This window comes from Megascapheus bottae, chromosome 2 (assembly GCF_031878675.1).
Source record: "Megascapheus bottae isolate mThoBot1 chromosome 2, mThoBot2.hap1, whole genome shotgun sequence".
NCBI classification, from domain to species: Eukaryota; Metazoa; Chordata; class Mammalia; order Rodentia; family Geomyidae; genus Megascapheus; species Megascapheus bottae.
In genome coordinates, this window is record NC_143510.1 from 1,877,606 (window position 1) to 1,897,027 (window position 19,422).

The window sequence follows — 19,422 nt, forward strand, 5'->3', positions numbered from 1 at the left end:
GTTCCGGATCCAAGACCTCCCGGCCACCTCGGCGAGCAGACACCCGGGTGTCACAGGCCTTCCGGGCTGGTTTTTTGATGCCGGTCGTGCGGCTCCAAGTCAGAGCCCGGGAGAGCTTTTGAGCTCCCGAGCACGAGCGCCCGAGTCGGAGTTCCACGTTTGGGGGTTACGTGGAGGTTAGCGTCTCCTGCACTTTCTTTTTTACTTTCCTTGCTTTGTTTTGCTCTTCTTACTTTGTTTTCCCTCTCTCTTTTCCTGCGGGGATGGCAGCGCCGTGCGGCAGTCAAGGTGGAGGAGAATCTGCGTCCCGGTCGCGCAGTCCCGCCCCGGAAGCCCGCCCTGCCCCCTTTTCATTGAGAAAAGCCACAGCCGCGTGGCCTCAGCGGGTGGAAAGACTCCACCCCGCCTGCTCCGGAGTCAGGGAGGGGTGTGCACGAGCGCGCGCCTGCGGATGCCAGTGCGCACGCGCCTCCGCCAGCGGGCGTGGCCTGCGCGCGGGAGGCGGGGCGGAGGCGCGTCGGCGAGGGGCGTGGCCAGCGCGCGGAGGAGGCGCGGCGGCGCAGGGCGGGGCCTGCGCGCTGGAGGGCGAGCGGAGGCGGGGTTCCTCCGGTCGCTTCCAGAACCACCTGATCCTGCGCGGGAAGGCTGAAGGTCGCAGAAAAGAAGGTCTTCTCCTCCTTTTCCCGTCCTCGGAGAGTGACGGCGGAGATGCCGGAAGTGACCTCCTGCCAGTGACGCCGACCGGGGCCGGACAGGTAGGGGAAACACCCCGGCTTTGGAGCTCAGAGGGGCCGAGCGTGTGTGCGGGCGGCGGGCTGGCTCCACAGGTGCCGTTGTGGAGTTAATCCACCGCTCCACATCATCCCAGCTTCAGAAGACCAGGGCTTAATGTCCAGGTTCAAGACTGGGCTCGGCCGGGCGCTGCCCTGGGATGGAGGTGGGAGACCCCCGTGCCAGTCCCCCTGCAAATGGCTCTCTCCTCAGGACAGCCGGGAACCTCAAAGAAGCCCCAGTGCTGCGGTAGCTCGAGCCCAGAACTGACATCCATCACTTCTGCGGCGGTTCTGTTCCCCAGCGCCCCAGAGCCAGCAGGTCCCTGCTGAGACCTCAGGCAGAACTGAGGCCTGGAGACTTATAGCCAGCGCTCTTTGGAAGAAAGTGGGGGGCCTGGGGGGGCCTGCTTGTGAGGCTTGAAGGCAGGCCCTGGCAATGTCTCTGAGGTGGTTTTTTTTTTTTTTTTTTCCTTTTTGGCCAGTCCTGGGCTTGAACTCAGGGCCTGAGCACTGTCCTTGAGCTTTCTCAAGGCTAGAGCTCTATCACTTGAGCCACAGCACCACTTCCGGCTTTTTCTATGTAATGTGGGTCTTCGTGCATGCTAGGCAAGCACTTTACCACTAGGCCAAACTCCAGGTCCCAGTGTCTCTGAGATTTTTCACAAGCCACAGCTCAGCTTCCTGTTTTCTGGTGGTTCGTTGGAGATAAGGGTCTCACAGACTTTGCTTCCCCAGGCTGGCTTCAAACCTCAAACCTCAGTTCTCAGCCTGTTGAGTAGCTATGATTACAGGCATGAGCTGCCAGTGCCTGGCTATAAATAACTCTTAATAACAAGGCCCTGACCAATTGTGAGATAATTGGCAAACAAGTCCACCTGTGGAACACACCTGTGGCTGTTTTATTATATAAACATCTCCTTCTGCCCACACTATTCCTTTTTATTTTTGTGTGTGCCAGTACTGATGCCTGAACTCAGACTCTTGATCCGCTGTTATGCTCAAGGTTGTTGCTGTACCACTTGAGTCACATCTGTCCCTGAGCTAGCTCAAGGCTAGCACTCTGTCACTTTGAGCTACAGCACCACTTTCAGTTATCTGATGGTTCACTGGTGATTAGTGTTGCGGACTTTTATGCCTGGGCTGGCTTTGAACTGCAATGCTCAGTTCATGAACCACCAGCACTAGCCCTTTATCACTATAGTCATAGGTCTGTTTCCAACTTTGGGATGGTTAATTGCAGACAAGAGTCTCAGGAATCAGGTGTTGGTGGTGGTCGTCCTAGCTACTCAGGAGGCTGAGATCTGAGGATTGTAGTTCAGAGCCAGCCTGGGCAGAAAAGTCCATGAAACTCATCTCCAATTAGCTACCAGAAAACCAAAAGTGGCACTGTGGCTCAAGTGGTAGAGTGCTAGCCTTGAGCAGAAAAAGCTCAGGGACATTGCAACCCTGAGTCCAAGCCCCCACAACCAAATGAAAAAAAAAAAAGAAAAACAAAGAAAAGAAATGAACTGTTTACCTGAATTGAAACTGTATCATTGTATAAGTCCTTATAATAACAATTAAAAAAAATTTCTCAGCACTGGTGGCTCACACCTGTAATCCTAACTACTCAAGAAGCAAAACCGAAAACACACTCAGAGACACTGCCCAGGCGCTGAATTTAAGCCCTGGAGCTAGCAAAAATAAATAAACAATAATGGAGAGGTCTTTCCAAGTCCTTGGGGGGGTGGGGTAGGGTAGGGGTCCCTGGCCATGTGAGCTACACAGCCAAATTGCAGCCTTCCTAGTACAAAACTCTCTAGAGCTTTCCACAGGCCTCTTCTCCCTCCTTCCCTCTCCTGATTGGCAGCAGGATCTCCAGGGACACACCTCATCTCTTGGATAGTCCCCCTCCTCCAACCATGACTGAGCTGAAACCATTCTCCTTCTTGTAGTCCTTAGGAGATACATAGTTGTTTTTTTTTTTCCTTAAGTTTCCTTATTTATGCTTGCCAGTTCTGGGTGTTGAACTCAGGCCTGAGAACTATCTGTGGGCTTTCTCCAGGCTAGAGCTCTATTACTTGAGCCACAGCACCACTTCTGGCTTTTTCTATGTTATGTGGTACCGAGGAATTGAATCCAGGTTTTTGTGCATGTTAGGCAAGCCCTCTACCACTAGGCCAAACGCGTGGCCCTCTTTTTTTTTTTTTTTTTTTTTTTTTTTTTTGTGCCAGACCTAGGGCTTGAACTCAGGGCTTGGTTGCTGTTCCTGAGCTTTCTTTTGCTCAAAGCTAACACTGTTTCCACTTCAGCCACAGTTCCACTTCTAGCTTTTTGACAGCTGATTGGAGATAAGAGTCGCATGGATTTTCCTGCCTGGGCTGACTTTGAACTGTTATCCTGAGATCTCAGCCTCCTGAGGAGCTAGGATGACAGGCCTGAGGCACCCGGGCGGGCAGTATATAGATTTCATGGGAGTCACAGCTCAGGCCCTGGCTCAGCCAAGCAGACCCAGCAGGTGCAGATGTGTTCATTAAGCCCTGTCACAGGAAGTCACATGAGAGCCTTTGGTCCTCTCTCACCTGGCAGGGTGTGTTTCCTTCCTCTGCTCTCTCATGTACCCAGCCCTTCAAGGATTTCTCTGAACTCCTCAGAGTATTTCTTCAAAATTAGCCTGATCTTAAACTAACAAGTCTCCGAAGAGATGCCTAGAAAACGAGATATAAGTTTTGTTCTGTCAAGAGGACTAGAGAAGCCTAGCTGGGTGCTGGTGGCTCAAGCCTGTAATCCTAGCTACTCAGAAGGCTGAGATCTGAGGACCTCGGTTCAAAGCCAGCCTGGGCACTAAAGTTCACAAGACTCTTATCTCCAATCTCTAGAAAAGAGGAAGTGGGGCTTGGTTCAAGGGTAAGGTGGTAGCCTTGAGCTGAAGAGCTCAGGGACAGTGCCCCCAGACCCAGTTCAAGCCTCATGACCCCCCCCTCCCCCCAGGAAAGCCTGGAAGGGCAGGCTGTAGAGCCAAGCAGGCTCTAGGCCCTCAACTCAAACCTTGGGACTGGCAGGAAAAACAAAAAACGAAACCCCAAACACAAAGCAAAAAAACCCAGAACCTCAAGAAGTTAAGAGACCAATCCCAAGGCTCTTCCCTTTTGTGCAGGCTGGTGTTTTCTTTTTTTGCCAGTCCTAGGCCTTGAACTCAGGGCCTGAGCACTGTCCTTAGGCTTGCTCAAGGCTAAAGCTGTACCACTTGAGCCATAAGAACACTTCTGTATGTGGTACCAAGAAATCGAACCTGGGTCTTCGTGCATGCTAGGCAAGCACTCTACCAGGCTGGTGTTTTTTTCACTGCATTTACCCAGCATTGGAGATAAGAATGGAGGTAGAAGGCCATGGCTGGGGCTGGGGTTGGTGGAGCAAGAGACGAGTAAGATAAATAAATCACATGTATGTATATTAGCAGGCAGATAGGAGTTTTCTTTTCTGTCTTCGTGCTGGTTCTGAGACTTGAACTCAGAGCCTGGGCACTGTTTCCTGAGCTTTTGTGCTCAAAGCTGGAACTCTCCCACTTGAGCCACAGCTCCACATCTGGCTTTTTTGGGGGCCAATTGGAGATCGGTCTCATGGACTTTGGTGCTTGGGCTGGGTTTGATCTGTGATCCTCAGATATTAGCCTCCTGAGCAGCTAAGAGCCTAAGTGTGAGCCACTGGCACCTGACTTAGAAGGTTCAATGCACGGTAGCCCTCTGTGCCCCCCCCCCTTGGACCTGGAGTTTACCCTTCCCTGTTAAGATGGGAGTTGGTCATAAATCTGCCCAGGGAGGAGCCTGAGAGGTAGAAGTTGAAACCCAGAGGTACCCAGACCTGCTGGGTAGCTGTGGACTCTGACCCCACAGTAAGCTTAGCTGGGCTACGGGACTTTCGTGCAATCTGCTCTATGGGGTTTTCTGCTTTGAAGCAATTGAGCGCTATGGATTCTTTCTTTGTCAGTTCTGGGTCTTGAACTCAGGACCTGGGCACTCTCCTTGAGCTTTCTCAAGGCTAGAACTCTATCACTTGAGCCACAGTATCACTTGTAGATTTTTCTGTATATGTAGTACTGAGGAATTGAACCCAGGGCTTCATGCATGTTAGGCAAGCACTCTACCACTAGGTCACAGTCCTGGCCTGGTTCTTCTTTTACTTTTAGATGTGGTTCTGTCCTTGATACCCTTGTACTCATAAACTCAAGCCACCTCCTCTGGCTTAGGGCTATACTGCTTTTTTAGATTCCAGAGATAAATGCACAGTAAGAATTCATGGCTCAGCCAGGAGTGTAGCCCAGTGGTAGAGTGCTAGCTAGTCTTGCAAGCACAAAACCCTGAGTTTCATTCCTTAGTATCAAATACACAGAAAAAGTCAGAAGTGGCATTGTGGCTCAAGTGGCAGAGTGCTAGCCTTGAGCAAAATGTGTCCAAGGACAGTGCCCAGACCCTGAGTTCAAGCCCCAGGACTGGCCAAAGATAAAAAAAAGTCACTTGCTGGTGACTCACATCTGTGTTCCTTAACTACTCAAAGTAGCTAGGAGAGAGAGATCTTAGAATTTCACTTTTTTTTTTTCATTCTTTCTTTTTTTTTTTGTCCTTTGTGAGGGCCTGGGCATTGTGCTTGAGCATTTTTGTTCAAGGATAGCACTCTACCACTTTGACCCAAGGGTCCCTTCTGGGTTTGGTTAATTGGAGATAGAGTCTCATGGACTTTCCTGTCCGGGCTGGCTGTCTTCAGACCTCAGCCTCCCAGTAGCTAGGATTACAGGTGTGAGCCACCTGCCCCTGGCTAGAATCTCACTTGAAGTCAGCTCAAACCCAGGACTCTTAGCTTCAATTAACCAGCCAAATGCCAGAAATGGAGGTGTGACTTGAGTGAAAAATCTAAAAGAAGAGTGGTGCCCTGGTTCTGAGTTCAAGACCCGGGACAGAAAAGAACAAGTGAACGAACACAAGAAAGCAAAGTTGAGCATGGTAACAATGATAGAACACATGTCTAACGGGTCAGGCCTGAGTTAGGTGCCTCATACTGCTAAATAAACGGACAGATAGTTTTGTGTTTTTTTTTTTTTTGTTGTTGTTGTTTTTGCCAGTCCTGGGCTTGAGCTCAGGGCCTGAACACTGTCCTTGGGATTTCTCAACGCTAGAGCTCTATCACTTGAGCCTCAGCACCACTTCCAGGTTTTTTCTATGTATGTGGTACTGAGGAATCGAACCCGGGTCTTCGTGCATGCTAGGCAGGCACTCTACCACTAGGCCAACTCCCAGCCCCTCAGTTTTTTTAAGTTAGTACTGGACTTGCACTCAAGGCCTGGGTACTGTCCCTTAGCCTTTTCACTGAATGCTGGTGCTCTACCACTTGAGATATACCTCCACTTCCTGCTGGTTAACTGGACATGAGCCTCATGGACTTTTTGGCTCAGGCTGGCTTGGAACTGTGATCTTCAGATCTGTTTCCTGAGTGGCCAAGATCACAGGCACTAATCACTGGTGCTTGTCTCTGGTGGACCTTGAGTGTTCTCTGACTTCTCAGAGGGACTTAAAACTTCCCAAAGGTGAGCAAGTTCTTTGCTCACAAAGCTGCTGAGTGGAAGCGGGGTGTGGGGGGGAGAAAGACCTAACTGGGAGGGAGGCTGGAGGGGAGAGGAAAAGGTGAAAGTGATGATTTATTTTTCCTTTTTTTTTTTTTTCTTGATAGTCCTGGGGCTTGAACTCAGGGTCTGGGTAATGGCCTTGAGCATTCTCAAAGCTAGAACTGTGTCACTTGAGCCACAGTACTACTTCTGGCCTTTTCTGTATATGTGGTATGGTGGAATTGAACCCAGGTCTTTGTGCATGTGAGGCAAGCACTCTACCACTAGTCCATGCTCCTGGCAAAGGCATGATTTTTTTTTTTTTTTTTTTGCCAGTCCTGGGGCCTGAAGTCAGGGCCTGGGCACTCTCCTTGGACATTTTTGCTCAAGGCTAGTGTTCTGCCACTTGAACCACAGTGCCATTTCTGTCTTTTTCTGAGTATGTGGTATGGAGAAATCAAACCTAGGGCTTCATGCATGCTAAGTGAGCACTCTACCACACAGGTCCCAGAGGCATGATTTTTTTTTTTTTTTAAGAGAGGGGTATTAACATTCCTGTACATTTACTACATGGCTGACATTTTTCTACTCTAAAATTTGAGGGTCCATCCATTAATCCTCATAACAAAAGATTATTCTGAGCCTGACTGTGGCTCATGCCTGCAATCCTGGCTCCTTAAGAGGCTGCGATTTGAGGATCTGGGCTCAAAGCCAGCTTAGACAGGAAAGTCTATGAGACTTATCTCCAGTTCACTACCAACAAGCTGGAAGTGGAAGAGTGGCTTAGGGGATAGAGTGCCAGCCTTGAGTGAAAAAGGGCCTGTGTCCAGGCTCTGAGTTCAGTACTGGCACCTACACACCCTGCTGTGGCCGAAAGCACTGACTGTTTACTTGGCCCTTTGAATTAACTGAAGGCAGAATGCAGAGTGTTTCCCACTTGCTTCCTTCTTCCCCTCCCTCAGCCACCCTGGCATTCCAAGAGGGGCAAATGTATGGATAAGGATCTTGTGACAAGGGAGAAACTGATCCTCAGCCAGGCATTGCCTTCTTATTATCATGTGATTAAAGGCCCCACTGAAGAGAAGCTAAAACCACAGGCTCAAATGCCCCCCAGTGAGGGCCGAGGCTATACCACATCATCCCAGAGAAACCAGATTGTTCCTCTCGCGTGCTAACAGTGGTGAGAACCTCTCCAGAGTGGGAACAAGGAGAGTGAGACCAGGCTGCCAGGAACAGGTGTGTGTGTGTGTACACACATGCACATGCACCAGTGCTGGGGCTTGAACTCAGGGCCTTGGCTTTGTCCCTGTGCTTTTGTTTTCAAGGCTAGTACTCTACCACTTTGAGTTACAGTTCCATTTCTGGCTTTTTGGAGGTTGTGGTCTTTCCTGCCTGATCCTCAATCTTCAGATCTCAGCTTCCTGAGTTGCTGGGATTATAGGTATGAGTCATTGGTGCCTGGCATTAAAACTGCATTAACTATTATGCATGTTTTTTGCCCTATCCCCTAATTTTTTTTTTGTTTTTGTTTTTTTTTTTTGGCCAGTCCTGGGCTTGAGCTCAGGGCCTGAGCACTGTCCTTGGACTTTCTCAAGGCTAGAGCTCTACCACTTGAGCCTCAGCACCACTTCCGGCTTTTTTCTATGTATGTGGTACCGAGGAATTGAACCCGGGTCTTCATGCATGCTAGGCAAGCACTTTAACCACTAGGCCAAACTCCCGGCCCCTATCCCCTAATTTTTTTGTCTTTTTAAAGCTAAAGTTCATGTTTATGCCAGGAAAATGGCTAAAGGTGCATTGAAGTGCTGTGTTCCCATGGCTGTGTACAATTCATCACCTTTCTTGTTCTTTTCACCATGTTTTACTTGTCATAAAGGGTCAGGAGGGCAGACCTAACCTGGGACTCCTGGACTTTGGGCCTGGAATCTAAAAACTTTACTTTCGTAAATAATTTAAAGCTAAACATTATATATGTGTGTTTAGATAAAAGTACAGGCTGTCAAGTGGCTCATGCCTGTAAGCCCAGTTACTCAGGAGGCTGAGATCTGAGAATCACAGTTTGAAGCCAGCCCAGGCAGAAAAGTCCTGAGATTCTTATTTCCGCAAAAACCAGAACTGGTGCTGAGGCTCAAAAAGGTTGCATGCTGGGCCGGGAGTTTGGTCTAGAGGTTAAAGTGCTTGTCTAGCATGCATGAAGACCCGGGTTCGATTCCTTGGTACCACATACATAGAAAAAAGCCGGAAGTGGTGCTGAGGCTCGAGTGGTAGAGCTCTAGCCTTGAGAAAGTCCAAGGACAGTGCTCAGGCCCTGAGCTCAAGCCCAGGACTGACAAAAAAAAAAAAAAGGTTGCATGCTAACCTTGAGCAAAAGAGCTTAGGAACAGAGCCCAGGCCCTGAGTTCAAGCACCCATGACAAAAAAAAAAAAAAAAAAAAAAAGTGAAACATTTCTATGCAACAGAAAGTACCAGAAGTTAGGTCAATGGTGCACTTGGCCCTGGTTTTAATCCTTCATATCCCCTCCCTCACAAAAATAGCACCAGAAATAAGAAAAAGAAAGTATTTATGTATTAGAGCAAATGGAGAAATGACTGCTTAAGATGCTTTGAAGTATAGAATTAAAAATGAACATTTGTGTTAAAACCAAAAAGATGGGCCATGGCTCATGCCTGTCATCCTAGCTATTCAGTAGGCTGAGATCTGAAGATTGTGGTTCAAAGCTAGCCCAGGCAAGAAAATTCCAAAGACTCTTATTTCTAATTAGCCTGCAAAAAGCCAGAAGTAGAGGTGTGTCTCAAGTGCTAGAGCACCAGCTTTGAGTGGAAAAATCAGTGAGAGTTCAAGGCCCTAAATACAAGCCCCAGCACCAGTACCAAAAAATAAAAAAATCTGTATATTGGGAAAGATTACAAAGAACAACGCAGGAGGAAATAGTCATGCTTAATAACGTTGAATGCTGTTGCTGCTACTTGTGGCTTCAGGCCTGTAATCGTACTTACTCAGGAGTCTGCGATCTGGAGGATTGAGGTTTGAAGCCAGTCTGGGGAGAAATGTCCCCAAACTCCATGTCCAATTAATCAGCAAAAAGCTGGCTCAAGTGGTAGAGTGCTAGCCAAGGTAAACACCTCCGGTGATCCTAGGCTCTGAATTAAGTCCATTGTACTGGCAAAAATGCAGCAGGGTAGAATGCTGGCTTTCTGAATGATCATCAGAACAGTTTATTGTAGCCTGTTAAGAAGAGCATTGCCCTGGCAGCCAGGTCAGTGGGGAAATAGCAAGTCTGGCTGTTTACTTGGATTTGGAAAACTGGCCTCAGGCAGGTGGCCAGTGGACCCGGAGGCGTGGTTAGGATTGAGTGTGGTTGTGTCAGTTTAGGATTAATAGCCAGCAAGACAGGAAAGAGCTTTAAGAGTCATAATAGGGTACTAGGTAACAATCTAAGAAACTAGGTTGTAATCCTAGCTACCCAGGAGGCTGAAATCTGGGGATCATGGTTCAAAGCCAGCCAGGGCAGGAAAGTCCAAGAGACTCTTTATCTTCAGGTAACCAACAGAAAACCAGAAATGGAGCTCTGACCCAAAGTAATAGAGCACTAGCCTTGAACGACAAAGCTCAGAGATAGTCCCCAGGCCCTGGGTTCAAGTCCCAAGACCAAAAAAAAACAAAAAATCTAAGTTGAAAATGCAAGTTTATAGGTTGGGAATGTGGCTTAGTGGTAGAGTGCTTGCCTAGCACGCATGAAGCCCTGGGTTTGATGCCTCAGTACCTCATAAACAGAAAAAGCCAGAAGTGGTGCTGTGGCTCAGGTGGTAGAGTGCTAGCCTTGAGCAAAAACAGCAAAGGAACAGTGCACAGGCCCTGAGTTCAAGCCCCAGTACTGGCAAGAAAACAAGAAAATCCAAGCTCTTTCTGCCTTCTTTCTTCTTCCGTCCTCCCCCCACCCACTCCTCCCTCCTCCTCTTCTTATCAATTGTGGAGCTTGAACTCAGGGCCAGTGTGCTGTCCCTGAGCTCTTCAGCTCAAGGCTAGCATTCTATCACTTTGAGCCATAGCATCATTTCTGGTTTTCTGGTGGTTAATTGGAGTCTCACAGGCTTTCTTCTCTGGGCTGGCTTTGAACTGCAATCCTCAGATCTCAGGCTCTTGAATCACTAGATTACAGGTATAAGCCATCAGTGCCCCACTTTTTTTTTTTTTTTAAGAGTTCTAGTTGTTCTTGTTATAGAAAATGACAAAGATCCCTTTTGTTGGAGCTGAGAGTGTGACCTAGTAGTAAAGTGCTTGCTCAGCAAGCATAAAGCCCTGGGTTTCATTTCGTCGGTATCACATAGAGCTGGAAGTTGTGCTGTGGCTCAAGTGGTAGAGCACTAGCCTTGAGAAAGCCCTGAGTTTAAGCCCCAGGACTGGCACACACAAAAAACTGTTTTTGTTCTAGTACTAGGATTTGAACTCAGGACTTTCGTGTTCTCACTTGGCTTTTTTCACTCAAGGCTGGTGCTCTACAACTTGAGTCAGAGCTCCATTTCCAGCCTTTTGATGGTTAACTGGAGATGAGTCAGACTTTTCTGTCTGGTCTTTGAACTGTGATCCTCAGATCTCAACCTCCTGAGTAGCTAGGATTACAGGAGTGAGGTACCCCTGCCGGCTATTTTTAATTTTTATTTATTTTTTGCCAGTCATGGGACTAAACTAAGGGCCTGAGCCTTGTCCTTGGGTTTTCTTAAGGCTAGAACTCTACCATTTGAGCCACAGCACCCCTTCCAGCTTTTTTCTATGTATGTGGTACCGCAGAATCGAACCTAGGTCTTCGTGCATGCTAGACAAGCACTCCACCACTAGGCCAAATTCCCAGCCCTGCTGGCTATTTTTGACTAAGGATGTTACTGAGTAACCTAGAAAGTTTTGAGGCATTTAAAAACCTAGGTTATTGAGAAGAAAATGATAGGCCTCAGGATTATACTGTATTGGGGAATGGATCTTGTCAGCTTGTCAGCTCTAATTTTGTGTGACTTAGCCTTTGCGGCCCCGATTAACTGCTCCATCTAGGTTAAAGCATCTATTTTTAATAAAACTATAATGCCTGTCAGGATAATCAAAGAATTATGTAAAAAAATTAGGCTGAATCAGACAATTGTCAACATTTGTCTTTGACCCACAAAATAATGTCTCAGAGCCAAGAATGTGTATTTTGTTCAAAATAGTGAAGCGTGGACAAATAGTTTACATGGTAGCAGCGTTAGGAAAAATGTGTCAAATTCCACATCTATATCGTATTGGAAATCCTTGTTTTTCTTTTTCTGTTGGTACTGGGGCTTGAACTCAGGGCCTCACATGCTCAACAGACTTTTTTATTCAAGGTTGATACTTTACAACTTGAGTCACACTTCCAGTTGGCTTGCTCCCTTCTCCTTCCCTGTTTTTCTGCTCTTCCTCTTCTGGTGTGTTTGTGTGTGCATAGGTCAGTCTGCAGCTTGAACTCTGAGTGTGGGCACTGTCCCCGAGCTTTTTTTCACTTAAGGCTAGCACTCTACCACTGGAGCCCTAGCTCCACTTCTGACTTTTTGGTACTGAATTGGAGATGTGAGTCTCCTGGCTTTCCTGGCTTTGATTTGTCATCCTCAGATTTCAGCCTCCTGCATAGCTAGGATTACAGTGGGAGCCACCGGTGGTGCCAGTTTAGGGCTCACCTTTTCTTACTCCTTCTGGGTAGCTAGTTTTTTAAAACTACATAATGGTTTAGGCATGATCTCTATTTCCCAAACACCTTTTAAAGCCCTGTGAAATCGTAAGACTCCCCAGTAATGAAGCAAAACCAAGTATCAACCCACAGTTTTATTTGTAAAGAACAATGCATGAAAAGTCATTGAAATGTACTCCAAACCCTGAAAAACCCACATCGGTTTGTCTGATATGTTAAAGTGCTTAAAATCACAATACTCTTTAAATTTCATGTTATGTTCAGATGAAGGGAAAAAAATTCCAGTTCTGATATACTGTGTTAACAATACAAATGAAAACAATAATTTAAATGCAGAAATGCTATATAAAAAAAAGACAGAGTACAGTGACACGGTTCAAGTAGCACAGATGGTTTTTTTCTAAGTTTCACACCTTCGTCTGATTAACAATGGGAAATTCTTGGATGTATGTGTGTACTCGCAATAGAATCTGGTGTTGACAGTAAATTTGGGGACCAAGACCCTCTAGATTCCCCTTGCACAACCCTCAGGGTGTACTGGATCCCTTCCAAGTTTTTTTTTTTTTTTTTTGGCCAGTCCGGGGACTTGAACGTAAGCTCTGAGCACTGACCTTGAGCTTTCTCAAGGCTAGAGCTCTACATTTGAGCCTCAGCACCATTTCTGGCTTTTTTCTGTTTGTGGTACTGAGGAACCTGGGTCTTCGTGCATGCGAGGCAAGCACTCCACCACTGACTCCCACCCCCTTCCAAGTTTTATTTGAGGAAAATTTTCCCCTTGGTGTCAATACTTCATTGTGATGCTTGCACTGTCCAGTAGCTTTTTCTGCTCTTGGCTGGCACTCTTATCACTTGAGCCACACCTCTGTGCCTGGCTTTTCCTTGGTTAATTGGAGATAATCACTGGCTTTCTTGCCTGGGCTGTTTGGGATTGTAATTCTCAGATCTCAGCTTCCTGAGTAGCTAGGATAACAGCTGTCAGTGCTTTCCAGGATGATTTTTGAAGCTAGTCTTGATCTTTTTCTCAGTTGGAACATCAGCTCTAATGTGTTTTGGGAGGTTCCCCCCCCCCAAAGCCAGGGACTCTAGGATATACCCTACCCCAGGCCTTCCTTAGATTGTGCATGCACATTTATGTGTGCTGTTCCTGAGCTGCTTTTGTTCAAGGCTAATTCTAACACTAGAGCCACAGTGCCACGTCTAGCTTTTTTTTTTTTTTTTTTTGGCCAGTCCTGGGCTAAAGCTCACGGCTTGAGCACTGTCCTTGGATTTTCTCAAGGTTAGAACTCTACCACTTGAGCCTCAGCACCACTTCCGGCTTTTTTTCTCTATGTCTGTGGTACTGAGGAATCGAACCTGGGTCTTTGTGCATGCTAGGCAAGCACTCTACCACTAGGCCAAACTCCCAGCCCCTCATTTCCAGCTTTTTTTTTTTTTTGAATAGTTGAGTCTCATGCCCTAGCTGGCTTTGAACTTAGATTCTTAGATCTCAGCCTCCTGAGTAGCTAGGATGACAGGTGTGAGCCACCAGTAACTGGCCTTAGTCTTTTGATGGCACTGTAACAGCAACCTCTTCTGATGTTGGAATTCATCTTATCAACAGATTTGCCTACGTATTTTCATAGCAATAAGGGACTTGTTTTTCTTTCTGGTTTCCTAGTTATGCCAACACTAGCTACATAGGAAGTAGAGATGGCCAGAAACACAGGTGACCTGGAAATGCACTTCCTTTTTGGACAGTAGGGAAGAGTTCTGGATTCCATTGTCAGTCAGTGAAGATGTGGGAATACTGAAATGTACACAGACAAAGGTCCGATTGTCTTCCCAAAGTCGTGACAAGTGTGTGTAAACCTAACAAAACATTCACAGTTTCCTAAGTGGAAAATCATAATTCTTAGCAGAAAAAGACATTTCATTATAAATAACTAGATTCTCAGAGCTGTCAATAAATATTTTAATACTTTCCTGGGATCTGATATCCTTGTCTATTGCCAATATTGGGGCTTGAATTCAGGGCCTGGCTTTGTGCCTTAGCTTTTTCACTCAAGGCTGGCACCCTACCACTTGAGACTTAGAAACATTTCTGGTTTTTTGGTGGTTAATTGGAGATAAGAGTTTCATGACCTTTCCTGCCTGGATGGGCTTTGAGTCATGATCCTTAGATCTTTGCCTCCTGAGGAGCTAGGATGTCAGGCATAGGACATCAGTACCTGGCAGAAGTCTAAACTTTTTCTTGAAACATGTTAAAATACTATTTTCACTCACAGGAATGACAGCAGCTTTGCTCCCAGTTTTTGCAACAGATCATGTTCTTAAAAATTATTTTTGCCAGCTCTAGGGCTCAAAATCGGGGCCTGAGCGCTGTCCTTGGACTTTCTCAAGGCTAGAGCTCTACCACTTGAGCCTCAGCACCACTTCTGGCTTTTTTTTATGTATGTGGTACCGAGGAATGGAACCCGGGTCTTTGTGCATGCTAGGCAAGCACTCTACCACTAGGCCAAACTCCTGGCCCCCATATCACATTTTTAATGCCTTGAGAGTAAGCTGTTAACATAATTCATAAATGAGTATAAGGACATACTATCTTTTGTGTGGGGGAGGGGCTAGTACTGGGGCTTGAACTCAGGATGTCACACTCTCACTTGCCTTTTTTTTTTGCTTAAGGCTCTACCACTGGAGGCATGTCTACCTTTTTGCCGCTTAATTGGCAGTTAAGTTTCACCGATTTTCCTGCCTGGATGCAATCCTCTGCCTGGCTAGCAGCTAGGACTATAGGAGGAAGCCACAGCACGCAGCTGGGTGAATGAATAAAGGTCCTGGAGAGGGAGAGCTTGGGTAAGGATGTCCTGAGGCGGGTGCTTCTGCACTTTGGTGTAGGGAAGCAGTCTGAGTCCAGGCTCTGGTTGTCCAGGGCAGCTGGGGACAGGTGATGCCCAGGGCATTGGCTGCGTCCTTGGGAACAGTGGCAGGAGAAGATGGATTCTCATCCTTGCACAGTGGGTGCTTGGGGGAGCCAGGGGCTGTGGATGCTTCTGTTGTCCCCAGGGCTGTCACACTTTCTTTGGAGGTAAACCTGTGGTGTCCCTGCAGCCAACTTCTGAATCCCCTTCAGCAGTGCATCCTCAGCAGCCACGGCTGGGGCTGCTGGCAGTGGAATGGTTTGACCTTGAGAGGAAGGCGGGTAGATGGAAGGTGGACAGTGGGTTTGGATTTGAGGCCATTTCACAGCAAACCAGGGAGCAGCGCCTGTCAGAAGATGAACTCAGGGCCGGGAGAGTGACCCAGTGATAGAGTGCTTGCCTAGCACGCTCGATGATCCGGCTTCAATTCCCCAGTACCTCATACGTCATAGAAGCTGGAAGTGGTGCTGTGGCTTGCCTGGTAGAGCTCTAGCCTTGACAAAGCCCAAGGACGTTGCTCAGGCCCTGAGTATAAGCCCCAGCACTGGCCCCCCCCCAAAAAAAGTCTCCTGGACTTTCCTGCCCAGACTGGCTTCAAACTGCGGTTCTCAGCCTCGTGAGGAGCTGGGATTACAGACGTGAAAACACCACATTGGAAAGTTAGTTCTAACTTTCGGTCTTTTTTCATTTGGGGTTTTGGCTCCTCTGGGCCACTCTTCTCTCTAGGAACACAAAGCTTGCCTCTGGACATCCAGAAAGGGGCTCCACTTCCCTCTAGACCTGTTACTTGCATTATCATGGTTAACAAACACTTTCACAAAAACATTTCAAGCCGCTTCCTCCCCTTCCTCCTGCACATTCCTTCCGAGGGGGGGAGGAATGGGGCCCACCTGGCTGGTGGGGTTTACACAGAAGAATCAAAGTGCTGCCTCAGGCATTATGACTCTAATGACACTAATGCTTCACTCTTATCTCCAATAACAGTAATAAAAATGCTAAGAATGAAGCTGGTCTGGGCTCCAGCCTCCTCCTTGTGCCTAGCAGCCCCCCTGGAATCAGCTCTTCACCTTGTGTCCACTGAAAACAATTTCCAAAACGACTTGCTCAAATGTATAAAATGGTTTATAACTTAAAACACACAGCAAGGACTATGGTACAGCAGGCATGGTGCGTACATTCATTCTCCACCCGGGGACAGGGCAGCAGGGCGGGAGGCTGGACAGAGAAGGACGCTGCATCGGTAGTGCGGGCTGGCTGGTGGCCGGGTTACAGGGTCCTGGCTTCTTCTGACTAGCACCACGCTCCCCACCCCCACTTTAAGCTAGTTTTTTTTTTTCTTTTTTTCTTTTTAATCACAGGAATAGTTAAACTAGGAAAAAGTATCTTATTAGAGCAATAGAATTTCTTAAAGATAGTGTATTTACACACATCTAACACATGAAAATACTCTATTTTATACTAAATTCCAGGTTCAAATGAACTACAATAGGGCACTTTGCCTGGGCTGCAGCGTGGAGCTGGACACGGGGCCACGGTGGGGGCCTGCCGGGGTCACCCCAGTCACAGGCCCAAGTGGGGTCCCCGTGCCTGGGGATGGGGCAGCGGCCATGGGTCAGGGCTGCACGGCTACACATCCACCCCTTTGATGAGAGAGCCTTCCAAGACGACGGGGAAGTCCCGGATGGTCTGCAGGACGCGCACCAGCGTGCTGACGGCCATGTGGTCTCGCAGGAGCGCGCTCTCCTCGTACATCCGGGGCACTGCAGGGCACTCGGCCAGCAGCGGGATCCACTGTGGAAGCAGGTGGTCCCTGCAGACCCAAACGCACGGAGGCTGAGCACACAGGGCTCCGCAGAAGCCTTGCCAGGTCAGTAGACCTGGAAATTTTGCTGGTGCAAAACCCAGCCACAAGAGAAAACCAAAGCTGCTATGTTGGACTTACTGGTCAAAAGAATTAGACTAGCCTGGTGCTGGTGGCTCACGCCTGAAATCCTGGCTACTCAGGAGGCTGAGGACTGTGGTTTGAAGCCAGCTTGGGCAGGAAAGTCTGCCCTACCACTTGAGCAACAGCTTCACTTCTGGCTTTTTCTGAGTAGTTTATCGAGTCTCATATTTTTCTGCCTGGACTGGCTTTGAACCAGGATCCTCAGATCTCAGCCCACTGAGAAGCTAGATTATAAGAAGTAGGCATGCAGTGCTTAGCTTCTGAGACTCTCATCTCCAATTAACACTAAAAACAGGAAATGGAGCTGTGGCTCAAGGTGGGAGGGTGCCGGTCTTAAGTGAAAATAGCAAGAGCACAAAGGCCTGAGTTCAAGCCCTGTGACTGATAAATAAGAGAAGATTAATGGGAAAACCCATCAGATTCTAACTGTGCATTGGAAAGTCAACTTACCTGAAAGAAATTATTATAATTTAAGCTACTTTTACTTTTTTTTTTTTTTTTTGCCATTCCTGGGCTTGAGCTCAGGGCCTGAGCACTGTCCTTGGGCTTTCTCAAGGCTAGAGCTCTACCACTTGAGCCTTAGTGTTGGGAGCCAGAGTGGAATCAAACTGTACTTGGATTTGCATCAGATAATTGCTTGATTGTCTTATTGTTCTTTGGCCTTCTGTTCAATTGATCTGAGATTTACCATATGAATGAATGTAACCCCCAACAGTTCCCTGATTAACCATCTGGATGTAACACCTGGCAGTGCCCTGGTCTCAAGAAGGGATATAAGCTTTGAGTTGATAATAAACGGGGCTGCAGTTTTTGCCTGGGCTGCAGACCTCCGGGACCCGATGTGTTTGTCTCTCTTCCGTTTTTTCCAGTCCCTGCCCCCTATTTCAGGAACCTCAATTTGCTGCCGGTAGGCCCCGGCACCTTAGCACCACTTCCGGCTTTTTTCTATGTATGTGGTATCGAGGAATCGAACCTGGGTCTTCGTGCATGTTAGGCAAACACTCTACTACTAGGCCAAACTCCCGGCCCCTAAACTACTTTTAAAAGAAGGTAGGGTGTAAAAGGGAAAGTGCCTTAGTGGTAGATTGCTTGCTTAGCTTGCATGAAACCCTGGGTTGGATTCTTCAGGGCCACATAAACAGAAAAAGCTGGAAGTGGAGCTGTGGCTCAAGTGGTAGATTGCTAGGCTTGAGCAAAAGAACTCAGGGTGTGGGCCCTGTCCCTGAGCTTCAAGTCCCACAACTGACAAAAAAAAAAAAAAAGGCTAGGATGGTCCTACCTAATTCTTGAGAGGTATAAGCAGGAAATGAAGTTTGAGCCAGTCTGATTCAAACCCAAGCAAAAAGAAGTGGAGTGCTTCCCCAGCACCTCAGAACCCCGCACAACAGAAACAACAGTAATAAGCTAGGTGTGGTGGCTCACACCGGTAATTCTAGCTACTCAGGAGGCTGAGATCTGAGGATCCAAGGTTCAAAGCCAGCCCGGGCACTGAAGTCCATGAGAATATTTTTTTTTTTTGCCAGTCCTAGGCTTGAACTCAGGGCCTGAGCACTGTCCTTGGACTTTTTCAAGGCTAGAGCTCCACCACTTAAGCCTCAGCACTACTTGTGGCTTTTTTCTTTCTATGTATGTGGTACTGAGGAATCGAACGCTGGGTCTTTGTGCATGCTAGGCAAGCACTCTACCAGTAGGCCAAACTCCTGGCCCTTCCATGAAACTATTATCTCCAATTAACCAGCAGAAAACCAGAAGTGGTGCTGTGGCTCAGGGGTAGGGTGGTAGCCTTGAACTGAAGAGCTCAGGGACAATGCCCAGTGCCAGTGTTCAAGTCCCACCACCGACAAAAAACAAAAAAATACAACAGTAGCCGGCAGTTTGGCCTAGTGGTAGAGTGCTTGCCTAGCATGCACGAAGACCTGGGTTTGATTCTTCAGCATCACATACATAGAAAAAACCTGGAAGTGGTGCTGAGGCCCAAGTGGTAGAGCTCTAGCCTTGAGAAAGTCCAAGGACAGTGCTCAGGCCCTGAGCTTAAGCCCCAGGACTGGCAAAACAAAACACCCCTCACCCCCCCCCCCAAAAGTAGTAAAAGTAACAAGAAGAGGAAACTTACTTTTTAGTGATATGGAAACTTTGAATTAAGGATTTGTGTTTAAGCCATGTCCCTAACCCTAGAATGTCATTGTCTGTGTATGAACTCAGGCCTTGGACTCAGCATTTTCTTGCTCAAGTCTGATGCTCTACCACTGGAGCCACACCTCCATTTCCAGCTTTTTTGCAGGTTAATTGGAAATAATGTCTGGGCTGGCTTTGAACTGGGATCCTCACATCTCAGGCTCCCGAGTAGCTAGGATTATAGGAATGAGCCCCTGGTACCCAGCTTGCAAACTTCCTTTTGCCCAGACTGAATTTGAACCGTGGTCCCCTAATCTCTACCTCCCAAGTAGCTAGGAATACAGGTTTAAGCCTTCATACCTAGGCTTTTAATATTGTGTTGCCAGTTCTGGGACTCAAGGGAACTGGTTCTCAGCCAGC

At 47.6% G+C, this 19,422-nt stretch overlaps 1 protein-coding gene and 1 long non-coding RNA gene across 3 annotated transcripts in view; one reads left to right on the forward strand and one right to left on the reverse strand.

The window, feature by feature from the left end:
* The first annotated feature begins 621 nt into the window (after window positions 1-621).
* LOC150066240 (uncharacterized) lies at window positions 622-16,493 on the forward strand. Its single transcript, XR_016532797.1, has 3 exons — window positions 622-755; window positions 14,707-14,877; window positions 16,412-16,493. It is a non-coding gene; the product is annotated as an uncharacterized LOC150066240 (long non-coding RNA).
* Window positions 16,494-16,547: 54 nt separating this feature from the next.
* Dennd5b (DENN domain containing 5B) overlaps window positions 16,548-19,422 on the reverse strand; it is a 137,324-nt gene continuing 134,449 nt past the window's right edge. For both annotated transcript variants that reach the window (XM_090319310.1, XM_090319302.1), the window contains one exon: window positions 16,548-16,752. In XM_090319310.1, coding sequence (XP_090175436.1) covers window positions 16,569-16,752 — 184 coding nt within the window. In that variant the 3' untranslated portion in view covers window positions 16,548-16,568. The remainder of the gene's footprint in view (window positions 16,753-19,422) is intronic.